Source organism: Pelobates fuscus, chromosome 1 (genome assembly GCF_036172605.1).
Source record: "Pelobates fuscus isolate aPelFus1 chromosome 1, aPelFus1.pri, whole genome shotgun sequence".
Taxonomy (NCBI): domain Eukaryota; kingdom Metazoa; phylum Chordata; class Amphibia; order Anura; family Pelobatidae; genus Pelobates; species Pelobates fuscus.
In genome coordinates this window covers 280,268,837-280,286,842 of record NC_086317.1, presented here as the reverse complement: position 1 = coordinate 280,286,842, position 18,006 = coordinate 280,268,837, and the positions used below count along the sequence as shown (strand labels likewise).

General features: G+C 41.4%; 1 protein-coding gene across 3 annotated transcripts in view; it reads right to left on the bottom strand.

Moving 5' to 3' along the window:
• The window catches only part of P2RX1 (purinergic receptor P2X 1), an 88,906-nt gene that overhangs the window by 57,275 nt on the left and 13,625 nt on the right, over positions 1-18,006 (bottom strand). For all 3 annotated transcript variants that reach the window (XM_063457431.1, XM_063457432.1, XM_063457433.1), the window contains exon 2: positions 2,508-2,655. In XM_063457431.1, the coding sequence (XP_063313501.1) occupies positions 2,508-2,655 (148 nt within the window). The remainder of the gene's footprint in view (positions 1-2,507; positions 2,656-18,006) is intronic.

Here is an 18,006-nt window from a genome sequence, read left to right as displayed (position 1 = left end):
GGGCTGTTGCCAAGTAAGCTGGGACCCAACATGGCCAGTGTTAGGGGGGGGTGGATGTCGCTTAAATCAAGTCGTAGGCTGTCCGCTTACGGAGCCAGGATGCGATCGTATCTCCTATTCGGAGGCAATATAAAATTAACTTAAAAGGAATATAAACGCTGTAACATGAACATAAACGCTGTAACATAAGATTATTACAATAGAAAGTCCCGCAGTCGTGCACAGTAGCCGGTATATGCTATGGGCCCATCAAGCCTTCAACCAGGCGTTATAGTGCATATTGCAAAGTACAGTTCGACATGTCTTAGAAGTGGATATCTGCACGGCTCAGGTTGGTTGTTCTGCAGCTCTCGGCAGCGTTCCTCTGGGCACAAAGGGTGTGATGTCTGCGACGTTCCACGGTGGACGGGTGGCAGTAATGCTCACCGGCACTGGAAGGCCCAGGGTTTGGAAGAAAAGTGGAGCTTCTGAGATCCTTGTCAGGAGGTGCGTCTTGCCAGCATGGTCTACCATCAGCCTGTGGGGACCCCATTTGTATGGGATGGAGTTCTCTCGGAGGTGCTGCGTGATGTGGTGGAATGTTCTGCGCCACGTGATAGTGTGTCTTGATAAGTATCTGTATAGCATTAAATGTGCTCCTTCAAAGGAGATCACGGGGGTATCTCTTGTTGCACCCATAAGGGCCCCTCGATCAGAGTCTCGAGTTAGTTTAAGCAGCACATCCCGTGGGGCATCCTGCGGTGCTTTTGCGGCCTTAGGGAGACGGAAACAGGAGTCTATACCGACTTGTTTTGCCTGTTTTGGGAGTAGCAGCGTGGCTATGAGTCGTCTGCAGTAATGAGGTAATTCTCCTGCGTTGGTAGTTTCAGGTACCCCACGTACACGCACATTCCGTGCCTTAGCTTTGTCTTCCATGCCTGCTAATTGTGCTGTCAGTATATTGCACTGTTTCTGTAGGGATCCTAAAGTTGCTTCTGTAGCAGTTTGTGCCACCTTGGTGCTTCTCACAGCCTCCTCTGCTGAGGTCACCCTGCCTGCAAGCGTGGTAATGTCTCCCCTAACAAGTGCCATATCGACATCAAACATTACCCTGATTTCCTGCATCATAGCTTTTGTGGATGGAGCCAGGTCGCCTAAATCTGTTGGCTGCAGGGGCTTACACTGTACCTTAGGAAGTGCAGGCAGGGGGTCTGGTATGCTGTCGTCATCCGACGACTGCGAGGTATAGGCCTCAGCCGGCGCCATCTTGGCGAGCTCATGTCGCTGGGTCGGGCGCATGTAAGCGCCTATATCTTTGGATCCGGAGCCCGGATCCGGTCTGTTTTTTTTAGTTTGCTTCCCCATGGTCAGGGGCTTGTATGGGGTCGTGATCTCCGGACTTCGGCGGTAATTTTGCCGCAGAAACGGCCGTTTGTCCTGCCGGCGCTCGGAGCTGCGGTGAGTTGCGACCGACTCGTTCAGAAGCTGGCTCCGCCTCCCACAGTAAAAGAGTTTAAGCATGCGTGGGATAGGCATAAGGCTATCTTAACTATAAGATAAGGCAAGGGACTAATAAAAGTATATAGAAAATTGGGCAGACTAAATGGGCCGAATGTTTCTTATCTGCCATCACATTCTATGTTTCTATGTTTCCAAATTGCCGCATCTAGGTGTCCTTTTGAGTTGGGTGGGCTTATGAGGCTTCCTGTGACTGGGCATGACTACTGGCCCCTTATATTAGTAATGGTGAACAGACCACAGAAAGTCTACATGTTGAATGTGGATGAATTAAGGTTATTGTTAAATTAAATAATGGCATGAACTGAGCTGTGGACAATTAAAAGCATGAAGCATTAATTAATAGAATGACATGTCTAGGGGTATTACAATAGAAAATTGGAGTTAAATATACCAAATAAGAGTGAAATATAGCATGTGATATAATTGATGGCATAAGGATTATAGTAATTGGGGATTAAATAGAATATCAATTACTTGAAATACTTATAAAACACTTGATTCGCCCTTGCCAACTACTAGTACAAAATCCCTTAATTGTCATTGCTTAAAGGAACACTCCACTTCTTAAAAACAAAATAAAGTAAATAAAAATCACAATTTAGTAAATATACTTAAAACCAGCTTGGAAAAAGCTTCCGATCTCTTATCTGCAGCATTTGCAATCCCTCACCTTCTAACCCCGCCCAGACTTTCTGTGGCTGTCCAATCACAGACTTCCCAATGCAGCTCAATGAGAAGTTTTTGCAAGGCAGGTGCTGTGGGAAATTGCTGCCTCTTGAGTTTAGCTCCACTGAGCTAACAAACCGTGAATTAACAGATTGACAGCCATGCAGTTTTAATTAAGCTAAATTGAAAAAGTGCCACATTCTATTCTGCACTTTTTGTAATATGAATAAAAAAGACACACTCTGCAAAATGAAGTGCTTTAGGTATTTTGAATGTTCATTTAAAGAGTGCAATTAAGAACATAAAATCATTAGTAAATGACATAGAAATACACAACTTACCTGGGGTGGGAATACATAGTCAGCAGCATCCCAAATTTCTGTGCCCACATGTTCAAGGTTGGTGATTGCTAATCCTTTCATTTTTATGGAGACAGAGCTAATGATGCCATCCACGTTCTGGTAGCCTTTTTCATACAAGAACACCCATCTAAATTTAAGCAACAAATAGCGGTACAAGTTAACACCAGAATTATAGCATACATTGTAGTAACCACAAGGAAATGTTATGAAAGTCGCCCAGACCCACACTATATTTAAAGTGGCTCTGTGACAAAAAATCCAGTTTATCTAATGTGCTACAGTATAGTTCCTTGGGTATAAATATCTTTCTATTTTTATCCCTTACTGCTGTAGTTTTCATAAATAATAAATAGTTTCCCTAAATAAAAAAATAAGATAAACTAGGGACTATTCCCCCCCCCATGCAGTGTGTGTGTGACGCAGTGTGTGTGACGCAGTGTGTGTGATGCAGTGTGTGTGATGCAGTGTGTGTGTATGAGTGCAGTGTGTGTGTGATGCAGTGTGTGTGATGCAGTGTGTGTGATGCAGTGTGTGTGTGATGCAGTGTGTGAGTGATGCAGTGTGTGTGTGATGCAGTGTGTGTGTGATGCAGTGTGTGTTTATGAGTGCAGAGTGTGTGTGATGCAGTGTGTGTATGAGTGCAGTGTGTGAGTGATGCAGAGCCTTGGTGGGGGGTGGGCATTTTTATTATTTTTTAATTATTATAATTGTAATATTATTTTTTTTGTTATATAAATGTTTTTATTATTATTATTATTATTTTTTTATATTAATTTTTTTTTTTTTCGTCCCCCCTCCCTGCTTGATACATGGCAGGGAGGGGGGCTCTCACTCCCTGGTGGTCCAGTGGCATTGGCAGTTCAGTGGAGGGGGACTGGCAGAGAGCGCTTACCTCTCCTGCAGCTCCTGTCAGCTCCCTTCTCCTCCGCGCTGGTCCGGTCAGCTCCCTCTGCAAGTCCCCGTGTAAGTCTCACGAGAGCCGCACTATGACCCCGCGGCTCTCACGAGACTTACACTGTGAGCCGACAGGGGAGCTGACCGGACCGGCGCGGAGGAGAAGGGAGCTGACAGGAGCTGCAGGAGAGGTAAGTAAACGCTCTCTGACAGCCCCCCTCCTACACAGCCCCTTGTCTGTATTATATGGCAATGTAAATTGTTATAATACAGACATTGACTCGAGTATAAGTCGAGTTGGGGTTTTTCAAGTTGTTGTTTTTCAAGTTGTATTCCTGGCACTATGGCTCACCTTGCCTCCCTCTCTCTCACACCGCCCATCCCCCACCCCGCGTGAGGCAAATGCCGCGTGCCATTAAACCCCCCCATAAGAAAGCATTCCTTCACATATGAAGGAAATACCTACAAGGCACGGAGCTTACAAGAACTGGAAACACACCTGCATTCACTCAGCCTTACAGCCCCCCAGAATGGGGCAAGCGGGACTCTGCTCCACATAAACCCTGCAAACATTGCGGACTTTACTCCGAGAACGACCCTGAACGCGATGCCGACCTGAGCGCCAACAAGACGACCGAGCCAGAGACGGTCTGTCCGCATAGAAGACTACATATCCAACCACTGTGCAGGACTGATTGTTGCTTGCCAGGTTTCTCTGATGTCTTTCTCTCGTTCCTCAGCATCACTGTTCTATTGTTTTATTTTACTATTTTGTGTTTATTAAAGGAACACTATAGTCACCTAAATTACTTTAGCTAAATAAAGCAGTTTTAGTGTATAGATCATTCCCCTGCAATTTCACTGCTCAATTCACTGTCATTTAGGAGTTAAATCACTTTGTTTCTGTTTATGCAGCCCTAGCCACACCTCCCCTGGCTATGATTGACAGAGCCTGCATGAAAAAAAAAAACTGGTTTCAATTTCAAACAGATGTAATTTACCTTAAATAATTGTATCTCAATCTCTAAATTGAACTTTAATCACATACAGGGGGCTCTTGCAGGGTCTAGAAAGCTATTAACATAGCAGGGGATAAGACAATCTTAATTAAACAGAACTTGCAATAAAGAAAGCCTAAATAGGGCTCTCTTTACAGGAAGTGTTTATGAAAGGCTGTGCAAGTCACATGCAGGGAGGTGTGACTGGGGTTCATAAACAAAGGGATTTAACTCCTAAATGGCAGAGGATTGCGCAGTGAGGCTGCAGGGGCATGTGCTATACACCAAAACTGCTTCATTAAGCTAAAGTTGTTCAGGTGACTATAGTGTCCCTTTAAGTGCATTACCGTCACTGTTTAGCATTGTTTTAACAGTAGAAGACGAAGCCTAGGACCCACTGTCTTACTATAGGCGGTTTTTAACATGACATCCAAAACTAGACCTGTTTTATTTTCTACTTAAACTACAGTGGTGTCCTGCCCAAAGCACTAAAACACCTCAGGTAACCAATGCCACCGCTTAATTTGATGTCCATGTGTGCTCAGCTGCATAGCTATGTTTATATTAAAAAAAAATAAAAAATCTGCAATGTTCCTCACCTGCTATGTGCATGGTCTCAAATGTATGCCAGTTATGGGCTCACACATGCTGTTGTAGCAGTGCAAGCCAATTTGTGATTTTCTTTTTTGCACAATAAAATAAAGAATTGATTAAAAAAAAAACATTTAATGTTGCTGGCCCCCCCTTTGCCCCTGATAAAAGATATTAAACGTACCATCTCCCCATTCAGTGCGGGTCTGGTCACTGCATCTTTATGGGGAACGTTCAGATCCTCTATCAGAGCGTGGACTGACCCAAGAAGCACCTCTAGTGGCCATCTGAGTAACTGCCAATAGAGGTGTCACTAGGCAATGTTTACATAAAAATAAAAAACTAAACTGCAGGGACAGGCTATATACATCAGAACAACTACATTAAGCTGACTATAGTGCACCTTTAAGCTATACTCGGCTTAGTTTGAGCATCTGTCTAGATATATGCAGGAGCTTCTGCCAGCAGGGGATAGGACTGCTTAGAATACTTACTCTGGCAGGGGTTCAGGTACTTATGCTAGCTGTAGTGGTTATGTGATTGGAGAGTTCCTGTTAGGAACGCTCCAGACCCCCAAAGAACTTCAGCTTGCTTTATATGTGTAGAGTATGTCCTCTTTTGTCATTTTACAAAAAGCAATGAATAATGTAATAATCTATTTTATAGAAATTGGCACTTTATATATTAATCTTGTTATAGCACTCATGGCTGTCACTTAGTGACCAGGTAATGTTACTTCCTGGTAGCTTAGCTCAGTGTAGCTAACCGCAAGAGGCAGCAATTACCCAGAGCGGCTTGCAAAGACGTTTTATTGAGCTGTATATATATAGCGTGAGTACGTCCAGTGTCAGTAAGGCAACTTATTTATACCGTACTTTTCTAAATAAACCTACGTTTCTAAGAAAACCAAAGTTGTTTTTTTTTTGTCGCCCACTTAAACTTAAACCTTGTTTATTTGGCCCGTGCTAGGCTTTGAGTTTGACATGCTTGCTATACACTAATGCAATGAACAATGAAAACACCAAAGGACTGACAAGTTTGCAATTTAGTAGATAGGTGTTTACCATCACCTCCAATTATTGACATTATTTGAGAAAATAAGGGATTATGTGCAACCTATTCGCTACTTTTTCTGTACTAGACGCTACTCATTATTGTGCCTGTCACTACTGTTAGAGAGTAGCAGCTGTTTATATACTGCAAGGAAGTTACTGACCGCCTCACGTTTCTATAAGAGCCATAAACCACCACTTATAAACTGATTTCCAACCGGTTTACAACCCTGTCGCTACTCATTACTGGCTGTTGCTAACACAACATCTTAACAGCAGCCTCTAGCCTGGTCTAGAGTGGTTATGGCGGTTAAATCCCTCTACATCCTATTGAAACAATAATTATTGGTCCAACCCTGTAAAAAAGGTTTTATAGGCACATTGGTTGAATGCTGTACATTATTTTGTGGCTTTAAAGGGTGCACGTACGTAAGATGTGCAAAATTCACATGCACCAGAGGACTGTGGGAGTTATCTAACCAGCACAGAGCTGCACAAATTCATGAGCAATCATACACATGTCAGTGTTTTCTGTGAACATGTAATGAATGTAACCTTTAGATTAGAAGAAAAGTGTAACACTGAAAAGATAACCCAGGAATGCAAGACATGAGTGGCTCTGCTATGAGTTTTTGGAGAGTTCGCCTATCCAGAAATGCTCTGTAATTCATTAAAAGTGCGGACTGCGGCACAATCACTTTTAATCGTGCACTCACCATCCACTTGGCCACAGTGATCCCACATGGGTGATGAGGAAGCTGTTTTAAACTTGTGCATCATACAACTAAATAGTGTGACATGACAAGTCTGTGCTTATGCACTACATAATAATGTAGTACAAACAAATTGAGACATTTAGTAGATTAGACACATTTTTTTTCCAACTGGCTCTTTACTACATAGAGGTTATTAAAGGAACACTATAGTCACCTAAATTACTTTAGCTAAATAAAGCAGATTTAGTTTATAGACCATTCCCATGCAATTTCACTGCTCAATTCACTGTCATTTAGGAGTTAAATCACTTTGTTTCTGTTTATGCAGCCCTAGCCACACCCCCCCTGGCTATGATTGACAGAGCCGGCATGAAAACAAAACTGGTTTCACTTTCAAACAGATGTAATTTACCTTAAATAATTGTATATCAATCTCTAAATGGAACTTTAATCACATACAGGAGGCTCTTGCAGGGTCTAGCAAGCTATTAATATAGCAAGGGATAAGAAAATCTTAATTAAACAGAACTTGCAATAAAGAAAGCCTAAATAGGGCTCTCTTTACAGGAAGTGTTTATGGAAGGCTGTGCAAGTCACATGCATGGAGGTGTGACTATGGTTCATAAACAAAGGGATTTAACTCCTAAATGGCAGAGGATTGAGCAGTGAGGCTGCAGGGGCATGTTCTATACACCGAAACTGCTTCATTAAGCTAAAGTTGTTCAGGTGACTATAGTGTCCCTTTAATGGTAATGTTTTTGTATTTTGATCTCAAACAAACTGTATTCCTATGATGTAGTGCCCCTGTCATTAGTGGTAATAAAATAAAGGTTTTACTTTCTGCGTTACTCACCTCCTCCGCGATGATTCAATCCAATGCTGTTCATAGAGTACGCACATTCAAGTTTCCCAAAATGAAGCATTGAATCAATGCATTCCTATGGTGATTTCTACGTCACGTGACTGAATTTTACTCCGTCAGTGTAGTGGAAGCAATTCTAATGGCTGTCATACTGGCAGCCACTACAGGTGGACCTAATCATGCAATGTAAACATTGTATTTTCTAAAAACTGCAACATTTTAGATTGCAGGATAAAAAAGGATGGGGGCACTGCATCCAGAGCACTGCATTGATATGAACTGATCTGGGTGACTACAATGTCCCTTTAAACTTGTGGCAGGTTTCACATGTTGTGTTATAGGAAAGGGTAAGTTTGTTGAACATAAAAACACTGAAACACTTGATCTAGCCGCCATGTGTTGATTGGAGACTGGCACATTAGAAGGACACATTGGTACAGAACTAAGTCTTGATGGTGTACTTATGACATCACTTGAGCCCATTGATAAAGTAAACATATGATCCCTGTATGCCTGTGCAACAGGATTAACAGCAAGGTGGTCAAACAGAGCTATCCCTATACATATACACTAGTGTGAGCTAAATATTTGCACAGTGCAGAACCAGTATGCTTACATTTTCTCTTGATCAACATCAGTTTTGTCTTTTTTTTCTTTTTTATCTGTTATAGTAAGTATTATAATATGAGACTGAAAACTCCCAAAGAGTAATTCTGTATAAATAAAATCAGTCTGTAGACAATCCATTCCACTGACAAACAGGAGTTTGTATAATGACTGTACTATGACAGCCCTCTGTAAACATCACTTTAACGATAATATAAATTTGTTCTGCTTGTTTATCTTGTGTTAATTATTCTCTCACCTCCTGATCATATCGACAGCTGGTAAGTATGCAAAAACCAAAACGCTATCTTTGTACATTTGGTGTAATGTCACAAGCTAGTTTTATGATCTGATTTTTATTGCTTGAAAGGAATGCTATATAAAAATACATTCATGTATAACATTGGAGCATAGTACTGCCAATTTAGATTATTGGGGTTTATTACCTGCATTCCAGTGAATACAGAATTTCTTGATGCAGCTCCGATCATAAATACTTTACTGTTTATTAATCATCATTTCCATCAAAGATCTTCCCTGTTGGCTTCACCTTCCTTGATCCTCATTCCTAGGGGCTAGAATTTACTCTGCTTACTAAACAGAGATTCCTGCATTGATGTCTATGGAAAAATAGCTATTCCTTATTTTTATTCTGCCCCAGAGATTTAGATGAAAAAAGACTTGAATGAGACTATAGTTTGTCATTGGTCATAGACAGCAAATAATACACATTAATTACACGAGTCTACAAGAATACCTTCATCTGGTACTTACTTCTCTAAAATCTATCCATTTTTTTCAGACTTCTGAAGGTTATAGTATCTGCACCTCCTACCTGTTTGGTGGAATCTTTTATACCAATTTAAATAGAAGCTATAGGAGGAAGTACTAGCTATTTTAATGCATTACCTATACATAAATAAAAAGTTTTTTTTTAAAAAAAATACTCAGAGATACATTCCCATCACAAATGGCAGTGGTTTCACCTGGAAAAAAAAGTGATACCAGCCAAAAAGTTTTCATTAAAGCCCATAAAGAAGCAGAGGCAGATGGGGTATGGGAGGTAACAGCTGATAGATAGGAATCTGGAGCATGAAGTGAGTGGCCCTAACGGGGCGTATCAGTGACATGGAAGCCAAAAGAAATGGCATGATGTGAACGGATGCCAGGCTGACCGACAGCCTGCATGACCATTCCCACTCAGGACAATGCATGCGCACAGTGCTGCTGAAGTGCTTACTGCATGGTCTTGGTCTCTCTGACCGAGGGGGGTGTCTATTGATGTGCTTGCGCTATGTTTCCTGGGGACATTTCTATAGTGTTTCCAGATGCGGGACAGCAGCCCAATGTCGGGATGATCCCACAGGATATAGAACTGTTGGGAAGCATGTAACTCCACTGTACAAATCTAATAGTTCAGAAATTACATTGCTGTTATCTGGAGGAAAAATGTGTTCACTGTAGCAGGTAGTGTGGGGAATTTGTCTTAATTTCACATTTTAGATACAAAAGAAAAAAAAAATCCAACTGTTTATTTATTTCAGTTTGGCTATTAGAGCCTACAATTGATAATTTCCACTTTACTTCTTAGTGTACATAAAAAAGAAACACTTAATCACTTTCCCAGTAACACTAAGACAGCTTCAGCCTAACAGAAAACCCTCAAAGATCCAGGAAACAGAAAGGAACTTCATCACATCTGGTTCCCTGAGTCACACAATGACATCTTTAAACCGTTTTATATTTAGTAACCACTTAACTGGAAGTTTTGTTCTGCTGCTTGTGAAACGTGTTCTACTGCAGGGGTAATGAAAAGTGCATCGTTAAAACCACATCATGAGTTGTCTTTATGTGCCAGCAGAAATTATTTGTATTTATTATTTGCATCTGTTTTATTTTTTTTAATTTTTATTTTTTTATCAAGAATAGCAATATATCAAAGTTACTCAGTGCTGTATGTAATATTACTGCATATGTGATGTTACGATTGAGGTGAAAGGGAATACTGCATGTAATATGAGTGGGAGATTCATGCTGTATGTGTTATGGTAGGTGACTAAATGCTCTTGGCATGTGCACCATATCACTAAAAATGTGTTTGCTTTCAATGTGCAGAGTAAAAGTATTGAAATATGCAGCAGTATATAAGTACATGTATGAGTCATGCTGCAAATTTGTTGTATGTTAGATCAGAAATGACAGATTACAGTAACAAGTAGATTGGGATTTACTGAAATACGATCTTTAAATCCAAGCAAAAAAATACAATAAAAAATAGTTTAGCAGTCTTAACAAAATATAAAGAGTAAAGTAGAAGATTATATAGTATAAGATTATATAGTATAAGATTATATTAGTCATATGCTTGATAAAGACTACTACTAAAAAAGAAAAACTAACATCTCAATTTAATTGGCCATGTAAACAACCACTCTGCTGTTGAATTCAGTTATTCTCATAAGCCATTTTAAAGGTCTTATAGTTGCCAGCTCATAGCTGGCTCCTGAGAATAATTAAACATAGCCAGCTATTTCCCTAACATAAGGGGTAATAAAGCATGACGCTGGGGAAATAGCCAGTGTAAGGCTCTTAATTATACATTTTAGCTTATTTTAGCTTCTCCTTTGGGCCAAGTGGGCACTAGGAAATAAAAACAAGATTATTTAAATTTGTTAATGCGTATTACTAATTCACTTAACGTAATCTTTAGATTTATATAATTTATGAGTCCCTTTAACTTTAATGAATTAAAGAAAATGTGGTCTAGATTTTGTATGAAACAAATTGCGCTGGAATATTCCATGTTCGTGTAGTTATGTTGATGTATGACCCAGTGTTAAGAACAGCATTGGTATGTAATAACACAAGAAAAAATTTATTTATGTAAAAAAATGTATCACACAGTGAGCGCTGAGTAAAGATGTATCAGTATATTTACAGGAACGCTCTGCAAACTATCTGACATTTTTGTTCTAAATCCACAGGGATTGTTAGCTTGGAGGCGATAGAAATAATCCCCATCCTTTATTGGATGAAAGAACCAGTGCAATTGTAAGTGTGAAAGTATTGGCGATGTGGGGTATCTCAACTTATATGACATTGCAGACTAGTGAGTTATAGTCAGTGACTGTCACCTTGAGCACTACCTAAATACAGCACTTAACATGGTAATGTTTCCCCATAGCAGCTCTGATTTTGTTACAAACCAGTAAGAAATAGTTTGACAGCACTTGTGTAAAATACGTGTTCCAGATGGCTTTTAAGAAGTTAATACAGAGCTTACACACAAGTCTCCACGGAGTGTAAGTACACGATACTAAAATAAAATGTATATTTGTGTGTGTCTGTGAGTGTATGTGTGTGGGTCAGAATGTGCATAGACAATAAGTAGCAGTTGTCTAAGAACAACAGATGATTTTGAACTGTAGTTCCCATGCTATCCTCTATCTATGCTATCCGCCTTAAAAGAACAAACCAAGCATCATCACTGCTATAGCTTGCTGTAGGGTTATGGTGCCAGTAGTGCCGTGGCACCGTCATATGGTAATATGTGAAACTATTTTAACACAGCTTGACAACTTACCTGGGTCCTACTTGGCGATGGTGCCACATTTCCTGCATCCAGTCTTCTCTAACAGTAGAAGCTGGGTATCACTACTTAGAGCACTGGTGTACCTACCACGGTTGCAGGGGTCGCAGCTGCGACCCCTGTGACCGTGGGCCACCTGGATACCTTATGGGCTGGTGCACAGCTGCCCGGGTCCGCGTTTCCCGGAAGTCTGTCAGGAAGGGAGAGCTGCACTGTGCTTCTCCCCTCCTGCCAGTGTGCAGGGTGGCCGAGCGGTCTGACAGGAAATGCTCACTGTTAGAGCACTTCCTGTCAGACCGGGAATCGTGGCCAGTAAGATACAGGAGGGGAGGGGGGAGAGAGAGGGGAGGGGATACAGGGAGGGGGGAGAGAAAGAGGGTATCGGATACAAGGAGGGGAGGGGGGAGAAATGGAGGGTATGAGACACCTGGAGGGGAGGGAGGAGAGAGGGAGAAATGGTACACAGGGAAGGGGGGGAAGAACAATGGGACACAGGGAGGGGAGGGGGAGAGAGGGAACAATGGGACACATGGAGGAGAGAGATGGAGGGTATGGGACACAAGAAGGGGAGAGAGATGGAGGGTATGGGACACAGGTAGGGGAGGGGGGAGGGGGAGATGGGGAAATGGGACACAGGGAGGGGAGGGGGGAGATTGGGGATATGGGACACAGTGAGGGGAGGGAGAAATGGGACTCCTGGATGGGAGGCGGGAGAAGGGGAACAATGGGATACATGGAGGGGAGGGGAAGAGGGGGGTATGGGACACATGGAAGGGAAGGGAGGAGGGAGATTGTATGGGATACATGAAAGGGAGGGGGAGAGAAGGCAGAATGGGACACGTGGAGGGGAGGGGGGAAGAGAAGGAGGGTATGGAACACAGGGAGGGGAGAAGGGGAGAGGGAATAGGACACATGAAAGGGCTGGAGAAGGAGGAGCCTATGGGACACATGGAGGAGCTGAGGGGGGAGAGGGAATTGGACACATGGAAGGGCTGTGGGGCAGAGGGAATGAGCACATGGGGTGGCCTGGGCATGGGAATGAGACACTGAAGGGAGGGGGGCCCAGGGGCAATTTTCACACCATGGCCTAGTGGATTCTGGTTACGCCTCTGACTTAGAGCATAGCAGAACCACAATCAGTGGCTGAGAGCTGTCAGTAAGTGAGTGCAGTCCTGCATTGGCTCGCTTTGCTCTGTAGAATCTTCTCCTCCTGGAGAAGACCAATTGCCACAGATGCAGAACTGGACAGTTCGACACGTTACCATGGGACAATCCCAGGGCACTCCTCATAATCACCACTCGTGGTACCCAGGTAATTTATCAAACTATTCTCAAATGGAGACTATGTACTCTGTGACAGGGCCAGGGCACTCCTAGTACCGTAACCACCAGATGCTTGGAGTGTTCCTTTAACTGTCTGAAACGCACAGACTTTATTTCACACATTAATTTCTGACATTAATTTGTGCTCTCATAGGACCTTTATTCATGCTCTATATTCTAGTTAATTAGTCAATCTATTTTAAAGGGGAACTATCACTACATGGGAATTTACACAATTGAATACAAAAATCATCTCTAATATTTTTTTAGCCTTATTTCATTAGATTATTATTATTATTATCACCATGGTTCATTTTCATTTAAATTCATATGTCAAGGAACACCATAGGCACCCACACCACTTAATCTCAATGTCATCTCACCTGTCCTTTTAATCGTGCAATGTAAAACATTGCCGTTTTGTAGTAGTGACTATCTTCCAGACTCTGCTCTACAATCATTGTTTCTCATAGAGAACATTTGATTGGACGGTGTGGCATTTGCTGCATATGTTCATCTCATCCCCAATGTGCCCTCAGCTTTGGAAATTAGATGAGTAAAATAATGTTTGCTTAAAAGGACACTCCGTTGCCCAAATAAAAACACACATACATATATATTTATATATGTGTGCGTGTATGTCTATATGTTGTCTGCTTAAAAGGGGAGTGTAACAAAAGAGGCCATTCTTCGTGCATCAAGCTTTTCAGCAAGCTAAAGTGCATTAGGGTTCTTGAGAGTGAATTTAGTTTGTAAACATCAAAGAGGTGTGGACAGAGGTCAGAGCTATGGAGGGAAATTTATAGTCTCAAAGAAAATATTTTTTTATTTCTGGGTCTATGGTTTACCATTAAAGGGAAACTCCAGTGCCAGGAAAACAATCGATTTTCCTGGCAATGCAGTTCCTCTCTCCCTCCCTCCCACCACCTATCCCCCGGTAGCTAAAAGGGGTGAAAACCCCTTCAGGTCACTTACCTGAGACCCCGCCGATGTCCCTCGGCGGTGGTTTCTGCTCGCCACCGCTCCTCCCAGTGATTACATAAGCCGGTGGGCGAGACTGATCAATGCCGCGCATGCGCATTAGAGCTCTCCATAGGAAAGCATTGAAAATGCTTTTCAATGCTTTCCTATGGGGAATTGAGCGATGCTGGAGGTCCTAAGACAGCATGAGGACGTCCAACGACGCTCTAGCACAGGTTTCCTGTGCTATGGACACGGTAGTGCCCTCTAGTAACTGTCTAGTAGACAGCCACTAAAAGGTGGAGTTAACCCTGCAAGGTAAGTATTGCAGTTTATAAAAAACTGCAATGATTACACTTGCAGGGTTAAGAGTAGTGGGAGTTGGCACCCAGACCACTCCAATGGGCAGAAGTGGTCTGGGTGCCTGGAGTTTCCCTTTAACATTTAGCAAATTACTTCCCAATCCAGTTATACAGCCAGGCTTTTGGCAGGACAATCCTTATCCATTGCCTGTCCGGCATCCCAGGTTTGGTTCCCTCTTTGTGTGGAGGGCACTAGGACCTTACAGAGATACATTTTGTTTTTCACATCTCAACCTCACAAATACATATTTGTTAAATATAGAGATAAGTACACATAATATTAAAATTCCTGGGAAGCCATAGTTCCTCATTAACATTATGCACTCTATGATTCTGCATAATCAGTGGCTATAAATGGGTAGATTGGCCCTGCTTTTACATTGAAAGCTGTTCATTGAAAAGATGTTATTTTTAAGGCATATTCAGCGGCACCATATAATATTTCATACTAATAAATTAGCTGAAACAAGAAAGATAGGCCATTCTGGAATCGAACATGTGAGGGCTCTGCCCAAATGAGCTTACAATCTATGGGGAGTGGCATATAATTATAGAAACGGTAAAGGTAAAAAGCTTTTCATACATAGTTAAAGTTGGTTGCTAGGAGAGCTTACAATAAAATGAGATATTAAATGTTAGATGACGCAGTGGGAGTAGAGGAAGTGAAGCGGGTTAGGTGTGAGAAGGGAGAGGGAAGGGATGATATTTAACTGTGTGCTTCTTTGAAGAAGTGTTTATTTTTTTTATTTTATTTTTAATTTCTATTGAAAGAATGGAGACTGGATGAGTGTCTAACTGAGTGGAGAAGGGAGTTCCATTGGAACTGTGCAGCTCTCCTGAAGTCAGTAAGGTGAAATTCAGTGCCTGACACCTAGGGTGCATTTTGCTCTGTGCCACACAGAAGTCTTGACATGTCTTATGTACTAACAGCTTGGAAGTTCCCAGGCACCCCTGACTGATATGAGATTATCAACTGCCCCCTTCCCTCCCGCCATGCCAAGGGGAGCATCACTATACTTGTTCACATCTGAAGATCCATAAGAATGGTCGAGGGAATCAAAGAAGGCAACACCTCAAAAGCCTAAGTGGGGGAAAAATGCCCCTAGGCATCTAAGTGCAACCCCATGCCCTCCCGCCTTGACAGGCAACTCTCTCTCAGCTGTTTACTCGGCCCAACCCGTCGCCTTATGTTTGCAAGCTGTTTTGTTTTTTACCCCAATTTTTTTTTAAAGTGCAATTGAATGCAGGCATGCTTTCATTGGGGGTATATCTACTAAACTGTTAAAAATAAATACAATTAAAGTCCATTGAAGTGTTCCTTTAAGAAATGAACCACAAAGGATAACATATAGATTGTTCTACATTTGATCACCCTAAGGACTGGAAATGCCGTATCAATTTTTTTATTTGTGCTACTCCACTATCGTGCTCAATGAAATAATACACTGCAGGAAAACAAAAATCCACTGAAAATATAGCTGAGATAAACACTTTTTTCAACTTACATATTTTTGGCCTAAATGTCACTTTTCTGTAACGTTCTGTCTGTTAGTCAGTCGTGTAGGTGCTAATTCAACTTCCATAGATGTACTAGACTAGAGGAAACATAGCTGTCATTTCCTTCTGCCTAACGTTGTTAATGTAAATTCAGTTTCTGTGTATATTTGGTGTTAGTGGTTTTTACAATTATTTATTGCTATTTAAGATTGCTAATCCCACTATGACATTTTGCATTGAGATTCTGCTAAGTGTCTGGTATGATTTACCTACTTTATTTTTACTTTGCATTGCCTTGTTCAAAAAATCATTGTAATTACCGTATATACTCGAGTATAAGCCGATGCAGTGTGTGTGTATGAATGCAGTGTGTGTGTATGAGTGCAGTGTGTGTGTATGAGTGCAGTGTGTGTGTATGAGTGCGAGCATTGGTGGGGGGTGGGCATTTTTTATTATTATTTAATTATTATTCTTTTAATATTATTATTTTTTCTGATATTTTTTTATTTTATTATAATTTTTTGATTTTTTTATTTTTTCGTCCCCCTCCCTGCTTGTTAGCTGGCCAGGGAGGGGGGCTCTCACTCCCTGGTGGTCCAGTGGATGGGCTGTAGGAGGGGGGCTGCCAGAGAGCTGTTACTTACCTTCACAGCAGCTCCTGTCAGCTCCCTTCTCTCTCCTCCGGTCTCCTCAGGTCCGCTCCCTCTGCAAGTCTCGCCATAATACAGACAATTGACTCGAGTATAAGACGAGTTGGGGTTTTTCAGCACAAAAAAATTGCTGAAAAACTCGTCTTATACTCGAGTATATACGGTAATTCAAAAAACCATGCCAATTTTCCTGTTTTTTGAAAAGTTCACCTTCCATCAAAAAATAACATCTTACTTTCTAGGGAGAAGCAGTTCATTTATACATTGTCGTAGCTAAATAGCCACCAGATTATTCCTTTGTGTGCATTTCTTTTTAGTATACAAACGTTTAATGCTGTGGCACTGTTGGATGCACATGAAGCCTTCATATCTTCAACTGGAGATTTTTTTTTATCGCAGTAATTTCAGTCACATTTTTAATAATTTCATTTAATAATTAATTATCAGGATGACAACGGCATCATGTGCCATCTATCACAACCTCAGAAAATAGTTCTCCCCACATCATGGATTTTAATTAGTGGTTATGTTTTTTTTCCCTCAGAATGTTTTATTCCACAAAAAAAAAAAAAAAAAAAGAAGGAACTTTGATAGACAACACTTGAAGTTTAGTAGTACGAATATAAAAAGTGATTGAAACAAGGAGACTGGTATATACTCTTCGATAAGTGTGGTAAAGCTCTATGCGTAGCAACAGAGTGATTTTTTAAAAATGAAGTATTGGTAAAATAAACCTGGTGGGTAAATATTTTAAATAGTTATAAGATGGAGTGTTTACGCAGAGAAAACTAAAGGGATGCTATAGGCATTGGCACAACTTTAGCTTAATGAAACAGTTTTGGTGTATATATCATGTCCCATGCAGTCTCACTGCTTAAAGGGACACTATAGTCACCAGAACAACTACAGCTTATTGAATTTGTTCTGGTGAGTAGAATCATTACCTTCAGGCCTTTTGCTGTAAAGACTGTCTTTTCAGAGAAAATGCAGTGTTTACATTACAGCCTAGTGATAACTTCACTGGCCACTCCTCAGATGGCTGTTAGAGATCCTTCCTGGGTCATGGCTGCCTAAAATGCATCCAAACATTCAGTGTCTTCTCCCTTTGCATGCAGACACTGAACTTTCCTCATAGAGATTCATTGATTCAATTCATCTCTATAAGGAAATGTTGATTCGCCAGGGCTGTGTTTGAATTGTGCTGGCACTGCCCCTGATCTGCCTCCTTGTCAGTCTCAGCCAATCCTATGCAGAAGCACTGTGATTGGAACAGGCCACCACTTCTGATGATGTCGGCAGACAGCTTACTATTCTGAGGCAAACAGCATGCAGAGCTACAGCTTCAGGCTTGAATACAAGTAAGATGTTGCTATATTTA